We start from the raw sequence: 18,157 nt of genomic DNA, 5'->3' as shown, positions 1-18,157 counted from the left end.
GGGGGTATCCGACCGCGAGGGGCTCTCGCTGTCTGTGCCCACCGGCGGAGTCTTTGGGTTTGGGGCCTGGGTTAGGGTTACAACTCAGGAGGTGCTCCGGAATGAGGTCAGGGCTGGAAGCATGTGGATCCTCCAGAACACTTCTGGGGAGCTTTTTTTTTTCTGGCAAGCAGAGCAAGACTCTTCTCCTCTCGCTACTGGACTAGGGATGGCAGGATGGAAAACGAGGCCTGTGGAGTTCCACAGCAGGGAGTTTCACCGACACTCAGAGGCAGAAAAGACCAGGATACCAGGATGATCGGAATGGCTCAGCACTGGAGCGTGCCTGCTGTGGGGGTCCGTCTCTGCCCTGCAGGAACACAGATGCTGGAAATACCCGACGACGGACTCGTCTGCTGTATTTTCTGCAAAATTTCAATTCGGTGCAGCAGCGACAGCATAGGAATTTCACCTGCTCCTGTTCTAAATGGCCCGGTCCCTGCATTGTTACTAAAAGCCCAGTGTGTTAAGGAAGCAAGCCTGCTTCCTCCTGCTCCCTAGCCTAAAACAATGGGTATCCTCATGGCTCTGTCAGAATCCAACAACGCAGGCAGCTGCTAGCAATCCTGCTAAAATAAACACCACAAACTGGGCTGAAAGTGTAATCCTGCCTTGCTCTAAGTGCAGGATTAACAGAACTTCTGAGCACAGCCCTGACAAGGGGCAGGAGGAAGAGCCAGCAGAGTTTTCATCAGATGCTCGACAGGCACCTTCTGCGAGCTCGGAAAAAGCTCGGGAAAACAGATCCACGGACACCTGAAAGACCCTGACAGGCTGCGTCTGGAAAACGTGACGAAGGACGGTGGCAGACCTGTCAGTGGCGGAGCTCTCCCGCCACATTCCTGACCTTCCAGCGCTCGTCAGAGGACTCGAGAGACGCTGACAGCACACTTGCCAAGCCGGAGCCGGCGACTGATCTTCACAGCTCCATCATCCATTCGCGAGCGCCGCAGGCCAGGACGGGCCTCGCAGCTCGGCTCCTGCACAGCTTTGCGCTGTGCGCTTTTGACAGAAATCGGCAGGGTTGGGACGCACAGTATGCCAGCCACCCCGAGAACTCTGTGCCTCCTTCACAGCACAACAGTAGGGGGTTCGGGGGACTCCAGCACTTACACAACGGGGTGAGATATTAGAGGAAGAAAAGCGAAGAAAAAGCACAAACAAGAATTTAAGTTTACTGGCAGAAGAAGACATTTTGGCCCATGTGATCAGTTTTGTTTGGTAGCAACTAAGTGATCGGAGGCTCTCATCCAGCCATTTGTTAAAAGAAACCAGGGTATTCGCTACAACAGCTTGTTCCACACTCCCACCCCCCTTTGTGTAAAAGTATCTCCTGTTCTCAGTCCTGCAGAAATGAGAGCTGGAGCTCTGGAAAGTGCAGACATTGCTCCCTGCAGGTTTATCTAGTGACGATTTTGTATACGATCTCCTTCTCTGCTCAGGGATCAAGACTGCAGCCACAGGATTCACTGGTCCCGAGTGATTCCCACCCACACTGGGCATGTCCAACCCCATCCTGGAGAGCAAGCCTTTAGGAATCTGTTCATTTGCAGCCGATTTGGACCCAAGGAAGATGGTCAGTGAGACCAGTTAAAGCAAATCAATCAAGTAACTGAAAAGAGCGCCTGGAAAAGACAACCTACAGTAGATGCTGCAGAACTATAGATCAGAGAGAACGTCTTTATCCTGACCTCTCCTCCAGCCTCCTCTCGAGTTAAGCCAGTGCCAGTCTCCCTGCTCCATCCAGATGGCTCAGCACAAGCCTCAGTATGGAGCCCCAAGGCCAAAGTTTCTGACATGCATCTGCCCCAGCTCGTCCCCTCCCTGTCCTGGGTGTTTGTCCAGATAATTGGAAGGAAAAACATCTCGCCTCTGCCTCCCGACTGCCCCCGTCTCCGGCTGTAATTGCCCCTCCTGGCTCGATTCCCCCTAATCCACTAATCTGTGAGAAGGCTGAGTGATCCGTTCCCCCCCCTGCCCTGTAACCAGACCCCCGGGATAATATTGATTCAGCAGGAAACCATCGGCCAGCAGGCTGGAACATCTCCTTTCGCGCTCCTCCCAAGAAAATACAGAGCCATTAGCATGGCGGGGTCTTCTAAACAGCCAGAGGCTGGCGGCGGGAGTACGGACCAGCGTTCGCAAATGATTCAAATGAGATCCAAGCTTAATTGGGCACAGGCTCCCACCACAAGGAAAGAACGCAGGCAACTCGCATCCGGCCCTCCAGTGACCTGCCACTTCCCCCGCATTGAAAACAGGGCAGGAGGCACTTCTTTACCCAAAGGGTGGTGGGAGTGTGGAACAAGCCGCCCAGTCGCTTGGTTGAAGTCAATACCCTGGCTTCTCTCAAGAAACAGCTGGATCAATTAGCTACTAATTATCAAACATGGCCAGCCTGACCAAACAGCCTCCTCTCATTCACAACCGATTTTATGTACCATTTTTATGTGCTGTTTTTATGTGCCAGACACCCTGAAGGCAGGGGGATAGTTGAAAAGGTGCTCACGCAGAATTTACATCCGGCCCACGCCATCGTGAGGCCAAGACGAGGTGCATCATAGTCTGTGGTCAAAATGTGCACTGGGGGACACAAAACATATCCCACGGTCACTGATGGAGAGGTACTGTGGCTGCACAGCTACGAAAGGAGCAAGTGCTACATGCTGTACAGCGTGCTTGGCTCACAACATCTGAACCGCATTAGACCAATGCCACGCTTTGCATACCAGGGCGAAGGACTTGCACACAACGTGCAGTGTGCTCTGCACAATCCCCCTTGTTCAACACCACTGGATAGCGCAGCGAAGTGCCAAGAATGTGAGGAATCTGACCACCTCCTTCAAAACCCCGCGCCCTCGTCAGGGCACGAACGGGTCTGCGGCTTGCTTGTTATTCATAGCTTCCACCTGCCACAGCACGCGAGACGCGCCCAGCACCCACTCCGTCGCCGTTTCCTCTCCCGGAAGGGCCGCTTTACGCAAAGGGTGGTGGGGGACGGGAACAAGCTATCCTGCCAACCTGTTGAGGGCCATACCCCTGGACATCGGCCATACCCAACGGCCTCTTTCTGTTCGCAAACTCTTAAATCTGCCACGTTGGGAGAAGCACGAGACGGACAAGAAAGGCTCTTGATGTGGGAAGTATTGAGCCGTGAGGGGTTTTACAGTCTGCTCAGCTCCTGAGTGAAAGACAACACCAGGTGCCCCAGCAATCACAGTTATTGGAATCGCATGGGTTTAAAGCAACATGTAAAGCAACATTCTGCTCTCCTGCTACATCAGTGCCGTTTCTGCAAAAAAAACAGGAGCTGGAAAATCTACAATACTGTAGATCTGGGAGCTGCTAAATTTTCCATCAGTATAATAATACGCTAATTGCTACTGTAAGTCTTGTGCCACAGGTTTTCTTTTTTAAAACATACCTCGTTGGAATGAATTTATTGTTTCACCTGGAATAACAAGCATCTCTTTCACTTTTGCCTGTCTTTGCTTTGTTGAATTAATGGAAGGACAAGGAAAGAAAATACAGAAACACTCAGCTGGCGACCTGCCTGTGTTGTTCTTGGCTGAGAAGCTGCAAATCGCTCTGCTGTTCAGCTCTATTGTCGTGCGTTCCCCAGATCAAGCCTGATATAGCGCAGCGCGGCACTGTCTTCCACTGCATTCCTGGGGGAAACGGGATCACCAGACAGGCCACCAGACGCATGAGGAAAGGAAGAAACTCGCACTCTGATTGATCGCCACACTTCACTGTCAGCAATACCTCCATCATGCTAGAAGAAAAATGCTACTCGTCTCTGTTCCAGAGGTTGATATACAGTATTACAGCTCCACATGTTTAGATCTCATCCTGCTGTACAAAATACAGTGTATCCCTACATAACCTTTTGTCTTCACAATGTCTGGTGTGCTCAGAGGCAGGATTTATACACTGACCTTCATGCATAAATCTTCTAACAGTAACATTCATTGGCTTCAACCAGAACAACCGATAGCACATACAGCACAGCACAGTACATAAGTATGTGCACATTACACTATATACACCAGCACCACTTTGCACAACATGTACATTACACTAGCACAATATACTGATAGCATTCATGTAGTTTATCCAAAGCAACTTTGGCTTGCACCTGTTGATGCACAAGGGCACTTTGCAAGCACAAGGGTAGAGCAGCAGTATCTCACCCCAGATTCGAACCTGCAGCCCCCCAGGGACAAGTCCAGTACCCTGAGCACTGTGCCACACTGCTGCCACGACAGCAATCCCAGAAAAGGGAGAGATGCAGCCAGACCACAGAAAAAGAAATCTTCCATTGTCTCCACAAGAAAGCAGGGAACACACACAGGGCTTGGCTAACGAAACTCCATGTTTCTCCAAAGTCCATCCTCAGCCCCCACGCCAGGTGTTTTCCCCATTCGGAAGCAGCTCCTGGACTGTGGAAATTCCCTAATTTAGCGCCCATTTATCTGGGCTGTTCTGGCAAAGTCTTGACCAGCAGGAGGAGGCGGCCCGTCCTGTGCTGAGCGTGTGACTCTCAGCTCTCGTTTGACTAGTTCGGCTGAGTCCCGATTCCTCTTGGGACGCTCTGCCACGGACACACCACAGCCCCAGGGCCCAGTGGAGAGCGTCCTGGCAAGACACCAGGGTCTCCCACCACCCCTGCCCTCACCTGGCACTCACCTGGCCATGCACAGACAGCTGGGATAGATGTCAAAGACACAGCCAGACAGGAAGAAAGACAGACAGACAGCAAGACTCACAGACAGACAGCCCGATAGAGACTGAGCTTAGTCCCAGTCTTGCACGATGATTTAAAAACAAAAAATTCTGGAGCCAACATCAACCCTTTTCCTTATTGGGAACAGAAAGGCATATTGTTTCTGCAGCATGGGGGGGGGGGTTGTGCCAGTCTCTTCCATGGTACTGACCGCTTTCCTGGGCTCATGCTCTTCGCCTCTGAACACGGGCAGCAGAGGCCACAGAACACACGACATCCGCACGGCGCTACAGGGGTATGAGCTGCTCGAGGTGCAGCTTTTCGCCCGGGAAAATAAACACTCTTCCTGCGAGCCACGACCCCCCCTGGCACAGCCCGCCGGCGTGAAACAGGCTCTGCACAGTGAAGTACACAGAGGCGCGCCGTCTGTTTACACAGGGCTGGGGGGAAGGCGAGAGGATATTCGCCGAGTAATGAACTTTAAAACAACCACATCCATCATCTCACTACTGTGCGAGCGGAGGACAGAAGCCAGGGCCAGGGAGGAGCGCAGCAGGGGTGGGTTAAACCGTCGAACCCGGGTTCGAACATGTTACGTCACAGAGGAGACTCCAGAGCTTCTGGGGCCATTTATATTGGTTGGCTCCTGATCCGTTTATTTCCGTCTCCCTCGGACCCTGGGGTCGGGCGACGTGACGAAAGAACAGATAAAAGAAGGAAAGGGAGCCCTGTTGAAAGTTGGCAGCGGTGAAATGGCACTGAACCCCTGCCTCTTTGGCCAAGGCAATACCGTGCATTTACCCTGCTTTCGCTCAGCCTTTCTCAGTCAACCAATAGCGTGCTTTTACCTGGGGGAATCGCAGTAAACCTCAAGGAGGGGCGACTCGTCCTCTCCAGGAGAACAGGAGATGGGGCTGTGAAACGGATTAATCAAAAACGGGCAGGCCTGGCGACTTGGACTGCTGCCTCACAGGTCTTGGCTTCAAATCCAGACCGAGGGGTCCTTCTGTGTGGAGTCTGCATGGTCTCATCCCTCCTAGAAGACACGAACTGGATAGGTTGAATTGCCTAAACTTTTTCTTTCCTCTGTGCCGTGTACACATGACTGGCACCCCTCTCAGCGCCAGGGTAGCTGTGTGGTTGAAGGTGCAGGCCGGTCCTTAGACGATGCGCACAGCCGTATTTCTGCGGCCCAGTGAAGCACCAGACAGACCAGTGATTGCAGCCCGCGCAGAGCAAGGCGAATGACTGGACAGGAGAAGGGTCAGACCGCAGCAACCCCTCCCTTGATATCTCTACGCCCAGCAGAGGCACCCACAGTGGCGGGAGACTCCGGGTGTGTGCTCCTACCCTGTGGCAAGTGTGCAGAATCACAGCTGAACACAGTCAGTACAACACAAAGAGCCCCGCTGACGGAACAGAGCAGAGCCCCAGGCCAAACCTCAGACTCCAGCCAGATGTGGTGGCCATGTAAAGCAGGGCCTGATGCCAGACTATATTACCTAATTGGACGCATTGCCTGGATTTTAATAGGTAGCCATCAGCCAAGGAAGTGAGCACAATGGCCTATTGTTTCCACAAGCCGGTCAGAATTTGTTTTCCTCTGAATGAAGGATCACACCCCATCCCTAATGCTTTGCAGAACATTCTAGAAGTAACACCAAGTGCAGCGAGTGCTACCGTGGGGGAAACCGTCTGCCTAGCGACGCAGTTGGAGCTGGAGCCTCCTACTGGTGAGCAGAGGGACTGCAGCGGCCAGGGGGGGGACATGTTCTACCTCCCAGGCTCCTAAAAGCACAGGAAACCGCCGCAGCCATACACTGAGCAAGAGTGCAGTAACTCTGCATCCCAAGAGCACAATAAAGGAACAGAGACAGAACCTCTTCCTCTTGGACAATGAACTGGGACACAGTATGGCGCAGCCTGGAGTCGACCCGTGAGGAATCTGCGCTCGCTCCTTTTCGACCCTCTGTAGATTTTACTACAGTATGTGGCTCCTGGAGTTTTGGGGTTTACAGACTGCGGCGCCCCGAACACGAAGGGGTGCTTCTCACCCTGCCCAGCCCGTCACACAGCTTCTCGCTCTCCTTCAGTTTCTTCGCTCGGGGAAAGGCCCGAAGACGTTGCTGGAGGAGCTGCAGGGCCTGACAGGGGGGACACGGCCCTTTGTGCCTGCAGGTGCGCCAGGTGTCTTTAACGCGCTGACGAAGCCAGCAACTGACGGAGCTCGTTAAGGGAGGAGGTAGAAGGGGAACCCCTCGACACCCCAGCCCCTCCAGGTCCAGGACTGCCTGCCCGGCCTCAGACCCTGGAGTTCGGTCAGCAGGCAGGGGAACGGCAGCCGGTGTAAATGAAGTTCACTGCACACAGGGCTGGCGGAGGAGGAAACGGGTTTTTAATTAAGACATTACAGACAAAAGCTCAGACACCAGCTCTGCACATCCGTCCGCCTCGCCGGAAAGCCTGCGCGGACTACGCTCCTTAACATTCCTCCAGAGCTTGTAAGAGACTTCAAAAACAGGGACCACTGCGCAACGCTGACAGAACTCCAACAGCGGATCACTGACTATGCGCACACCCGCCTTTCTTCGGGACCTCTGCTGCCCGACCCAGAAGACGGAACATGTCATCTCTGGAAACCTGTCCGGGTGAGCGAGGAGGCCAGACGCCTCTGCTTTAAACATCGGGTTTGTCGAGGCCATGCGTCTTTCAACACAGATACAGAGCACAACCCCAGAGTGCCGCCTGGGGAAGGGAGAGAGCCCCTTTCTGCCCGATTCAAACCCCGAGATCTCTCGGCCTGTCAAGGCTCTGAAGGTGCCTGCGCCTCCCCGGTGGCCTAATTTATAGCGCGCTGACTTGTGCCCGCCCGTCAGGGACGGGAGGGGCTCACAATCCGCGCCCCAGTTCACGGATCCCAGCCTAGGACGCCCAGCCCACTCGCCTGACTTTTACGACTCGCACTGCTCGGCCTTCAAGAGCCGTTTCCCTGCTTCCTCCTGCAAACAAGGCTGCCTCCCACACGCACAATCAATCTCACGGCGACAGGCCGCAGAATCGGAAGGAGGAACCGGCAGAATTTAAAGCCAAAGGAGGGGAAGAGGGGGTGAGAGGCCATCGTGCTCGGCGGCGGGGGGGTCAGGGGGACGGGATTCGGAATTGAACCTGTGGAATGTTTTTTTTTTTCCCCTCGCCCTCTGTGTGCTTAACCATCGCATTGTCACTCATTGATTTAATTCATCCATGCAGCCACCTTCTAACCATTTCTTCCAGTTCAGGGTTCAGGGGGAGCCGGAGCCTATCCCAGCAAGCAAAGGGCACAAGGTGGGGTACCCCCAGGACAGGACGCCGGTCCGTCACAGGGCACACACAGACACAGACCCCCTCACACTCCCACCAGGGCCATGAGGCCCACTAGCCAATCAACGCACCAGCCTGTCTTTGCGCTCTGGCGCGAAACCAGAAACAAGAGGAAACCCACACGAACCTGGGGAGAACGTGCAGACTCCACACAGACAGCACCCCGGACCAGGACCCGGTCGGAGGCGGCGGAGGCACCGGGCACAGCGCTCCTCTCCTGCTCAGGAAGGCGTTAGAAAACCAGGAGAGAACCAAGAGCCGACCACCGAGACCGAGCCCCACCCCCCCCAAGGGAAAAAAAAAGAAACAAAAACAGAAAATCCCCACGACGCCACGCAACGCACTGCACCAGTATCAACAGCACCGGCGGACACGACGGCAGAGGCTCCTGGGAGGCGCTCTAGCCCCCTGGGAAGGCGTGTGTCGCTCCGTGTCGAGCGGCGTGCTCGCTCACGCCCGGCACCCACGCCGAGCATTTTGGCGCACAAGTGGAAGTCAGCCTGCGAGTCTGAGTTCGCGCAAAACTCTAGTCGCTCAGCGACGTCTTTTGACTCGGCAACGTGTGGTCTCTCTTAACGGGCGAGTATTGGGTTGGGTTTAGGATTGAAAAGCCGCAAAGTCTTATGAGACACTGTGCCTTTAGACGGCTCCACTCCAGTCCTTTTGCCCGTAGTTTACACTGTATGCGGCAGCAAACACCGGCTTGCCCGGGCACTCATGAACCCGGGCCCGGGTGTAGGCACCTGTCAGAGTGGCCAGGTGTGATCCCGGAGAGTCACAATCCTGCTGGCTCAGTGGCTCAGTTTCTCAGCCTCAGGAACAGCGCCTCTCGGGAGCGGCACCACAGCAGGCGACAGGCACGACAGGAAAGTCTCGGCACCTTCTCTCCCTCTCTCTCTTTCTCAAGAACCACATCTGGCCGCTCCCGGCTTCACTGAGCCCATCAGCGAGTGAATTCGTCAGAGCTCTGTGTTCCAAATCCTTACAAATTGCCGATTTAAGTTGGGAATGCAGACTTCCCCGTTTATTCCCAGCGCACGTCGCTCACCCCGCTGCGAGAGAGAGAGAGAGCGAGCGAATGTCTTTGCCGTATCCAAACGTACGGTACAGTACTGCCGGACCGCGGCTCGGCAGGAGCAGGGCGGTAAACCCAGCGAAAAGAGCGATTTGCCCGACAGCCCGCAGCCGCTAAACCACCAGGGGCTGTTGAACACCGGCGCGCTCTGGGTAGAAACCGCCGGTCAGCACATCTGGATAAAGAAATGACACTTTGCGTTAACACCGAGTTCTAAGCGGCCATTAATAACGTTGTTGATTTATAGCACTAATCTATATACCTTGGAACGTGGACACTACAAATTACAAGTTCATTTTTATTGACCTTTGACCGAGTTATCTCAATCTTGACGAGCCGGGGATTAATCTTAGTTGTGCGCGGGATATGCTGGGCGTCGCGGGACCTTGTAACATTAGACAGCTTTCTATAACCCCAACATCAAAAATTCCCATATTTCGAAAACGCCAGCTGTGCGTCTACAGTACGTCTTTCGAAACAGCCAGCTGCTGGGCTGCTGGTCGGCCGAGACCGGAGCTCTTGAGCGGTTTGTCGAAGAGATACAGGCCGTCGTGTACGGCAGCGCGTCACTTAGGGACGGAACAGCAGAGCTCTGGGCCGCGAGTCGAACCCGCAACCCTCGGCAGAGCCGTGGCCGTCACTCCGCACAAATCAGTCTGCCTCCCTCCACGGCAAACCCGGTCCCTAAAACCCCGCGTGCGTGAGGGGCTTTGACTCGGCACAGCCTCGTTCTCCACGAGTTAAAATAAAAAAAAAATCAAATAAAATGGGGTTTTCGCCAGTACAGGTTCTGCGGGTTTGAAACGCGAAGCGCTGAAGTTTCAATGGACACCGAGGAAGACACGAACTTGCGTCTTAATTAATTAAACAGCAGCGCGCCGGCGGTGAGGGCGCAGAAGCGCGTTACATCACAGTAATTGAATTAGGGACCGGGCAAGCGAGGCGGCTCCGCGGAGGAGCGATTCGCTCGCTTGTCGTGCGCTCTGGCCACCTGACACTTTCACAGACAAAATAAAAAAAGGAAAACGGGAAACCGAGTCTCAGTTTATTCGCCGAACAGCAGCTCCCAAGTCTTCACCTTCCGAAATTTTAAGATCTTTCCCTGCGCCCTTCGCTGAGCCCGCGGTGACCCAGACCGTTTCTAAGAAATATTCCCCCCCAAATATTTGGGTTTTATAAATGAAAAACGAAGTAAAAGTGATTTTGTTTTCTTCCTAAGAAAAATAAACGTTTCTGGTTTTTTTTAGTTTAGCTGAGTGTTTGGATTTGGCGGCGGAAAAAAAAAGGTTTTGTGAAGATCTGCATCTGCGCCAAAGGTGCATGTTAGGAATCTGTGACCCGCGGTTCCAGTTAAAACATCGCACGCCCAAGTTAACTGAACTGCGAGTTAAACTGGAGATTGGCAGAGGGTGTACCCCAAAGTCGCTCACCCAGCGGACGTCTTAATAAAATAAGTGTTATTCTTTAAAGGCGGCGACTGAAGGGTAGCACTCGCCTCAACCTGACGGTCTTCAGAATATACTGTCAAAAAATAGCTCGGCAGCACTCAATTCTGTTTTCAATACTCCAACACACCCTGCGGATATCATAGCTGTTAATGAACGATATTCAATGTACATAGAGTCAGACTCAGTCCCTCACTAAAATCCTCAGAACCCGAATGAGCAGCAAACGGACAGCAATGTACACAGCAAAACCTCAACGACAGAGGAAGGTCGGTGCCCACCGTAAGTAAATGAATGAATTCATTACCCTTGTAAGACAGGCGCAGTCGGGGCACATTCACTTTGGACGCGTCCGCCCAGAGAAGGTGGAGAACCGCCAGCAGAACCGCTGGGAGATTCTGGGACACGGCTGTAAATTCCTTCATGATTTCTTTTGGAAATGAGGGTACTTCTCTTCTGGCGTCGCGTCACGACACGGCGCCTGGGTGCTGGATCTCCTCGGTTCTGCTGTCTGTGTTGCCGAGTGGGAATCTTTCTCTCTCTCTCTCCTTCTAAGTGAGCGGTGTTTCGGCTGTGTGGGCTCAGCGAGAGGAGAGGTCCCCCGGTGTCCCCTGAAGCCGGGCGCAGCTCTCGGGCAAGCCTCGCCTGAAATTTCCCCGCAGACGCTCAACGCCGGTGCTTCTCCTCCCTCGCCAGCAAAGTCTCGACTTTGTGGATCTCTCCCCCGTTCGTGTGTTTTTTTTTTTTTTAGTCGGAGCCTGAGAAAGACCCACCCCGCATCTCTTAGCGAAGAGCAAAAAAAAAAAACACTGAGGAAACTAACTGCTGAGACCCGCCTCCAATAGCGAGTTCAAAATACTTCAGCCTGGGTACCAGCGTGAAAGCGCAGCTTCGCCTAGCGCCCCACCCTCTCCAGAGCAGCGGTGCCTTGCGCCTTTCGGAAGCATCAGGTGTCCCAGCCCGCTGTCACCTCGCCTCCGTGCGGGCTGAGCTTTCCAGTGACCCGCTTTGACCCCCACAGACCCCGTTTCTTAAGTGAGCACAGCCCCAGCGCAAGCTTGAACTAACGTCATTATCCCGGGGAGGGAGGGAGGCCAGCTCCCAGGTGTCGCGGTGAACTCCCAGACTCCCAGGGGGTGTCAGAAAGGGTTACTTTTAATGAAAGCGTCCTTTGTGCGACACGCCTTTACAAGAGATGGTCGCAGGTTGGTTTTTATAAAACGATCTTTTGTTGTTTTTGTTCTCGTTCGGAAATTCAAAAGGGAGCCGCAGCTCATTTAGACCGCAAATTGGACACAAGACGGAGTCCATAAAACCGAATGGACGCAGTCGCATTCCTGGGCTGTCTGAATCATGGCAACACCAGCCCGTTTGAAAAGACCATGTTGCAACTCTTACGGTTCTTTTGAAGTCCTGCTTAATCGCCCTCGTTAATTGCCCTCAATTTCTCATTCCTCCCCGAGCGCGGGCTCAGCTGGGATCTAATCTTGCAGGGTCAGAAACCCGCGCGGAGGAGGAACACACCGACTTTACACTCGGGATTACCCAGTGGGCAAACCCAACACTTTTCGGAAAGTGTTGTTTAAAGGAACAGAGGCAGAGAAGGAAGTGCATCACAATCCTCTCTGAGCCACCAGCCCCGCTGTCTGACTCCACTGCCAGCCTGCCCTTGTGCTGGGTTTGTGTGAGCTCTGCTGAAGTAGCACCTACACCCAGACAGTATTTCACAGAGCAGGCATTTTTGAAACACAGTTCTGGGAGCCAGAGGCTGCAATAATGTCTGTTCTACAGCAGGGAGCTCCCCGTCTTGGTCCAGAGAGCAGAGCTTAATTACCCACTTGAAGCTTTAATTGGGCTAATTGGAAAGGCTTGATTGGAATAGCCACGAGATTTTCTAAACTTTTCCGATCCAAAGTTTGGGATTGTTAAATTTAGCTTTCAAATTTCAAAACTCAACTTCCACCGTGGTTAAGAGCCGAGCACAGCGAAACACTTCTCATGACTCCTGTTACTGGGTCAGTTTAAGGTTCGCTTGTTTCACAACAGAACCCAGCAGGTGCGTGCGTGCGTGCGCGTGTGTGCGTGCGTGCGTGTGTGTGTGGGGGGGGGGGACCTCCAGGATGGGGAACCCCACTCTAGAGCTCAGGAAATGCCTGGAGAGGGTGACCCCTCCTGTGCTGTTCTACACACGGGCTCAGCTCTGGCCCGGCCCTGGAGTCACACTGGACTCGCGCACGAGGGTGATGGAAGTTCAAGCCCGGCAAAGCCCCTTCGAGGGACCGGCCAGGCTGCGCTGTCGGTACCGCCGTCCCGCGGACAGGCCAAGACCCGAGGCCGGCCGGCAGTCGGCTCGGGCGGGTCCGGGAGGCTGACTGAGGTAGTCCGGTCCCATCCGGTCCGGTTCGCGGCTATGCTGCAGTGAGTCCGGATGAAACATGGAGGCAGGCCGTCGTGCCCGGAGCAGGGGTCAAGGTTCATTGTGGGCTGAGTGGGCTACAAGCCCTACGCCCCTGTGCAATGCCGTGCACATGAAGGACACAACAAGGTCAACAAACGAGAGGACAGCTGCGCACATCTGGCCCGTTCGGCAAGTTAGTCGCCAGTTGATCCCAGAATCTCATCGGGCTGTTTCTGGAAAGAATCCAGGGTGCCGTCTTCAACGTCTTGTTCCACACCCCTACCGCCCTTTGGGTAAAGAAGTGCCTCAAGTTGTGATTGCCCTGTACTTGTTTTTCACCTGAACAGGAGAGCTAGGCCTATCTGTTGTGGGGATTGAAAGAATCCTGAGCCTTAGCTCCAGCACCATGGCTGGGTTCCAGACTCCCACGACGGGTTAAAGAAGTGCCTCTTGTTGTCTTTTTTCCCAAGAGGTTCAGGTGTTCAGGTGCCGTGCGCCTGAACAGGAAACTAGGATTACTGTGACGTGCTGTGACACGATTTTCATCCCGCGCCACCTCTCCTTCGTTTCCCTAATGAGGAGGACGAGTGGCCGCACGAGTGCAGAGCCAATCCAGTGGGCTATTTGACTTTCAAATGCAATCAGGCCCGGACGCATCGCGGCCCCAGCGCGGAGTGCGGGGAGGGATGCGGTCGGCAGGCAGCCGCTGGGCTGCGGGGGTGATAAATCTCCCCGCTGCGTGCCCGTGTCACAGCGCTGGTCAGGGCTGTTAGAGCCCAGGCGTGACTGATGTTACTGCAGCTGGAATCTCTCCAGGGGGCGTGCTCGGGGATTCGGTTTCTCTTCCTGCCCTCAGCCTCAGCCTTCAGCTTTTGTTTTGTTTTTTTTGTTTTTAAAAAGGCCAGGCCAAGGGAAAGTAAAAACTAAAATAATGAAGTTGTGAAGAAGAGCCTGCGGCCGGGGGACAGCAGAGAGCATTCCTGTCCAGGCCGACACACTCCAGCAGCAAGCAGCTGGCCTGCTTCCAGGACGCTAACAGATCTGTCTGCGCAGGTGTCTGGTGGAGGACAGGGCAGGCTGTCTCCTGGGAGCACACAGCGGACAGTGTGGCGTTGGCGGCACCTTTGGTGGCTGTAAGCCTGTGTGCTCCCGGTACGCACACAGCCGGTGCTTCTGACTGTGTTTGTCTGGGGTCTGTCTGCATCTGGCACAGGAACACAGAGCTGCAGCATTACCACTTCATCCTACAATCTACCTGTCCGTCTAGCTGACCTACCTGTCCTCCTATCTAAACTGTTTGTCCTTCTATCTAAACTACCTGTCTGTCCTTCTATCTAAACTATCTGTCTGTCCTTTTAGCTAAACTACCTGTCTGTCTGTCTAGCCAACATCTCTTTCAGTTTCTATTTGCCTGTCTATCACAGAACTACTTAATATTCATTCTGCTAATTCCTAGCAAACCTTCCACGGGCAGGAGAGCAGTTACCGGACCTGAACTCGAGGCGGTGAACCCGTTCAAACTCCTCACGTCCCGCTCTCTTGAGCCCGAATGTCAGTCCGGCACACAAGCACCAACACCACATGGGCACTCGTGTCTTATTTTTGAGAGGAACAGGGCATGGTGCTCTCCCCACGTGTTGTACAGTACAAGATCAGACCTACGGCCCTAATTCTAAGGCGGACGTAAGTAAGGTCTTACTCGTTTCTCTTGCTCGTTTCAGAACGCCGCTCTCTGGAACAGATGCAGCACCTCGACTCCCTGGAGGCCAGCAGGATGCAGCCCAGCCAGTTTAACGTCACTTCAGCCTGGACAGCAGCATGAGAGCGCAGCTCTGCTTAATGCCCCACCTTCCACACGCTGCAGGAACATGAGGTATCCCAGCCCCGCCCCTGACTTCCACCCCACCCTGGGCTGTCTAAAGCACGGAAATTAGGGACAGCCACCAAACAGGGAGGTCCAGCTTTTAAAGCTGCTCGTTAATACAGAAATCACAGAAAAAAGGTGTCCTTTAAAAGAAAAGCCCTGAGAGTAAAAATGTGGGGGCTTCCCCTGCAGCCCTGACCCCTGACCCCTGACCCCAACCCGGAAACAAACCAAACACTCAGCAGAGTTCCCTTTGAAGATGATGCTACATCGGGCAGTCGTCCTGGCTCCATCACCCAGCAGCCGACGGTATCCCACAAGCCCTTCTGCCTTCTTCGTCTGGAACGCACCAGATTACGAGGGGAACCGAGTCAAGTCAGATTATAAATCTTCGGAATGACCAGTGACGCGCCAACCAGAGAACACAGCTGCAAGCCGCGGGGAAGCGCACCTCTTTACACTAAGGGTCGTGGGAGCGTGGAACAAGCTACGCCTCCTGTGCCCAGCTTATCATGTGCTGCTCCTCAGCAAACTCCACCACAAAAGTTATTTTCATAACTCCAAGATTCTGATCAAAATTCTTCAGGGTGCTTTTTCCCCTCCATAAAAAAAATCTCCTCAGGGTGCCATTTTTAGATCTTGTTTTTTTTATCTTCACATCTGGCCCAGTGCAGTCTAACCCATCCCTGCCTCCACCCTCCCTTCCCATCTCCCCATCCCTGCCGGATCACAATCCCTTACCGCAGAGCAGTGGCCAAGGGCCGGAAGACCTCCAGAGGCTTCCTCCCGGATCCTCCGTCTGCCAGGAGCCTGTGAAAGGTTCGCCTGAGCGGAGTCGTTCCTGGAAGCTCTGCCTTTTCGGCCACCCGACTCAGCCCAGAGTCATCGCCGCTCCGGGCGACCTTCAACGCTGTGGATAAGAGCGATCATCCCAAGAGCCGGCGTGGAGCCTGTGTGTCGCCCTCCCTCCTCCTAGCTTGGCTGCCTCACCAGTGTCCCTACCCGCCCAGCGTGTCCTGGTGGCACGCCGAGGGAGGGCAGCAGGAGCAGCGGTAGGAGGATACCGAGCTGGCAGCTGTTGGCATCCGGAGAGGGGAAAGTGAGGCTGTGCAGCAACGCGCCAGGCTCGACGAGGTCATGACCCCGGCGCAACAGAAAACAACGTCACAGCAGAGGCGGCTTTGACCGTGACCTTTGACCCCCGCGCTCCTTATGTATTTGTTTATTCGTCCGGGCGGGCGGTCATTAATCAGGGTGCTGACAGAGGAAGGGGACCTCCTGCGTGCCGTGTCGGCCCCAGGTCAGGACGCCCACTTTGGAGTATTAGGCTCTGGGGCAAGGGGGAGTGGGCACTGTAACTCCCATCACGTCTAACGACAGGCAGAGCAAGGCCCCGACGCTTTCATTCAAAATGTCGAAAATGCTTCCAAATTCAATCGGCAGGGGGGGAAGTACCCATGGAGGCCCTGAGCAGGCCTTATCTTCAGCCCAGCTGGACAGGCCCCCAACAAACCAGCTGATTTCCTCCAGCAGCTCTGACTGCTGCAAGCACCAGACTGCAGCTGCCGAGCTCCTGTGTTCAAGAGGCTCAGATACCCAGCGCCGGAAATCACGCAACCAAGCTCTCCTGCCCCTCGTCCCTCTTCCCTGCTCGCCATAGAGCCACCTGGGATACACTTCTTGGCTCAGCTGAATGCCAGGAGTCTGATAGCAGGTCTGGGATTAATTGTGAGCCCAGATCTTACAGTTAGTACATGACGCAGGCGATGAATTTCCTGACTCAATGAGAGCATTGTTACTGTACTGTATATAGATCGGTTCATATTCCGAAACTCAAAGCAGACGGCGAGAGCCCCGATTCTCAGTGTGAGTGAACCCCTCCGTGTCGGGTGACAGAGATGCCAGATCACACAGACACAGAGCCCCCGCAGACACACGCTGCTCTACAAGACTGCCTCCACGATACCGTGTTCCCGCATGGAGCTTTCCGGGCCATTCTGCGTACATCCTAGAGCTTTCTCCAGGGGGACCCAGCAGCAGGGTGCTCAGCCCAGATCACCCCAGCCTCTCTGGCACGCCCTGAGACCCTGAAGCCTCCTACTGGATAACAACAGCAGTGTAGACCTATGAGGGATCACCTGCGAAGAAGATAAAACCCACTGGGTATCATTTAGAGTAATCTGAGGCTTCCTGACGCTAATCAGGGTATTTCCTAGATTAGCGCTAATTACCGCCTGAGAATCCGTCAGGAAGCACATGTGCATCACAGCCTCTTAGCGTCCTTCCACTCAGAGGCTTTTGTTTTGTCTTTATAATGTCAGTCCTGACGCAGGTCTCTAAACCACAGCTCACTTCCTCGCGTTACAAAATACACGCGGCCCGTCAGAGCTTCCGCTTCTGTGTTCGTTGTCACTTCTCCTACATCTGGGACTAAGGCGTCTTCGGGGTCGATTCAGTCAGTGGAGGGGGCGGGGGGGGGCGGCTCAGATCCAGGAAAAGAAGCAGCGGTCAGTGACGAGGGAGACCGCAAGTTCCAGTTCCAGATGAGACACCCAGAGGGCAGCTGTGAGATCAGAAGCAGGCGGACTTCAGGAGCGAGAAAGGGACACAAGCATTTCAAACACGGCGTCTAGTTTTGACAGGCCCAGGGGACCATTTTTAGTCTTAAATGGAAGGCTGAGGGGGGATCTGACACAGGGGTTCAGAATCCAAGAACAGGACGCGCTTCTTTACACAGAGGCTGGTGGGAGTGTGGAACAACCTACTCAGAGATGTTGTTGAAGATGGTGACCCTGTTTCTCTCAGTGAAACAGCCAGGCGACATCCTCCCATCGGGACAGCAGATGCTTCTTTACACAAAGGGTGACAGAGGTGTGGAACAAGCTCAGTATTGACTTACATTTGTACTCTTATATAGATGGCGTATGAGCCAGGCGAAGCCATTTCCTCGAGGGTGCGACAGCGGTGTCTCAACCTGGGATGTGAACCTGCAACCTTCCAGTTCCAAGTGCAGAATCCAAGGTGCTGTGCCACACTCCTGCCAAGTGCCCTGACTGCAGCCTGACCTCCCACGCGGTTCTGGGGTGGACGTCTGCCCTCCAGGCGGCCTTGGGTGTGTCACGTCCAGGAGCAGGGGTCGCGCTCAGGAGGGACACCCTGCGGGACCCTGGCTTCGCATGGGACAGTAGACTGTGCCTCTGTGGCTAGCAGTGAGCCGGGAAGAATTTGTTTTAAAAATCAGAGAGCGGAA

The 18,157-nt window shown here is 54.2% G+C and overlaps 1 protein-coding gene across 1 annotated transcript in view; it reads right to left on the bottom strand.

Moving 5' to 3' along the window:
• sema3bl (sema domain, immunoglobulin domain (Ig), short basic domain, secreted, (semaphorin) 3bl) overlaps nucleotides 1–11,709 on the bottom strand; it is a 38,264-nt gene extending 26,555 nt beyond the window's left edge. The window contains exon 1 of the mRNA XM_015348311.2: nucleotides 10,953–11,709. Coding sequence (XP_015203797.2) covers nucleotides 10,953–11,070 — 118 coding nt within the window. The 5' untranslated portion in view covers nucleotides 11,071–11,709. The remainder of the gene's footprint in view (nucleotides 1–10,952) is intronic.
• Nucleotides 11,710–18,157: the final 6,448 nt, after the last annotated feature.

The sequence above is a fragment of the Lepisosteus oculatus genome, chromosome 4 (assembly GCF_040954835.1).
Source record: "Lepisosteus oculatus isolate fLepOcu1 chromosome 4, fLepOcu1.hap2, whole genome shotgun sequence".
NCBI lineage: Eukaryota > Metazoa > Chordata > Actinopteri > Semionotiformes > Lepisosteidae > Lepisosteus > Lepisosteus oculatus.
This window is presented reverse-complemented; position numbering and strand designations above follow the sequence as displayed.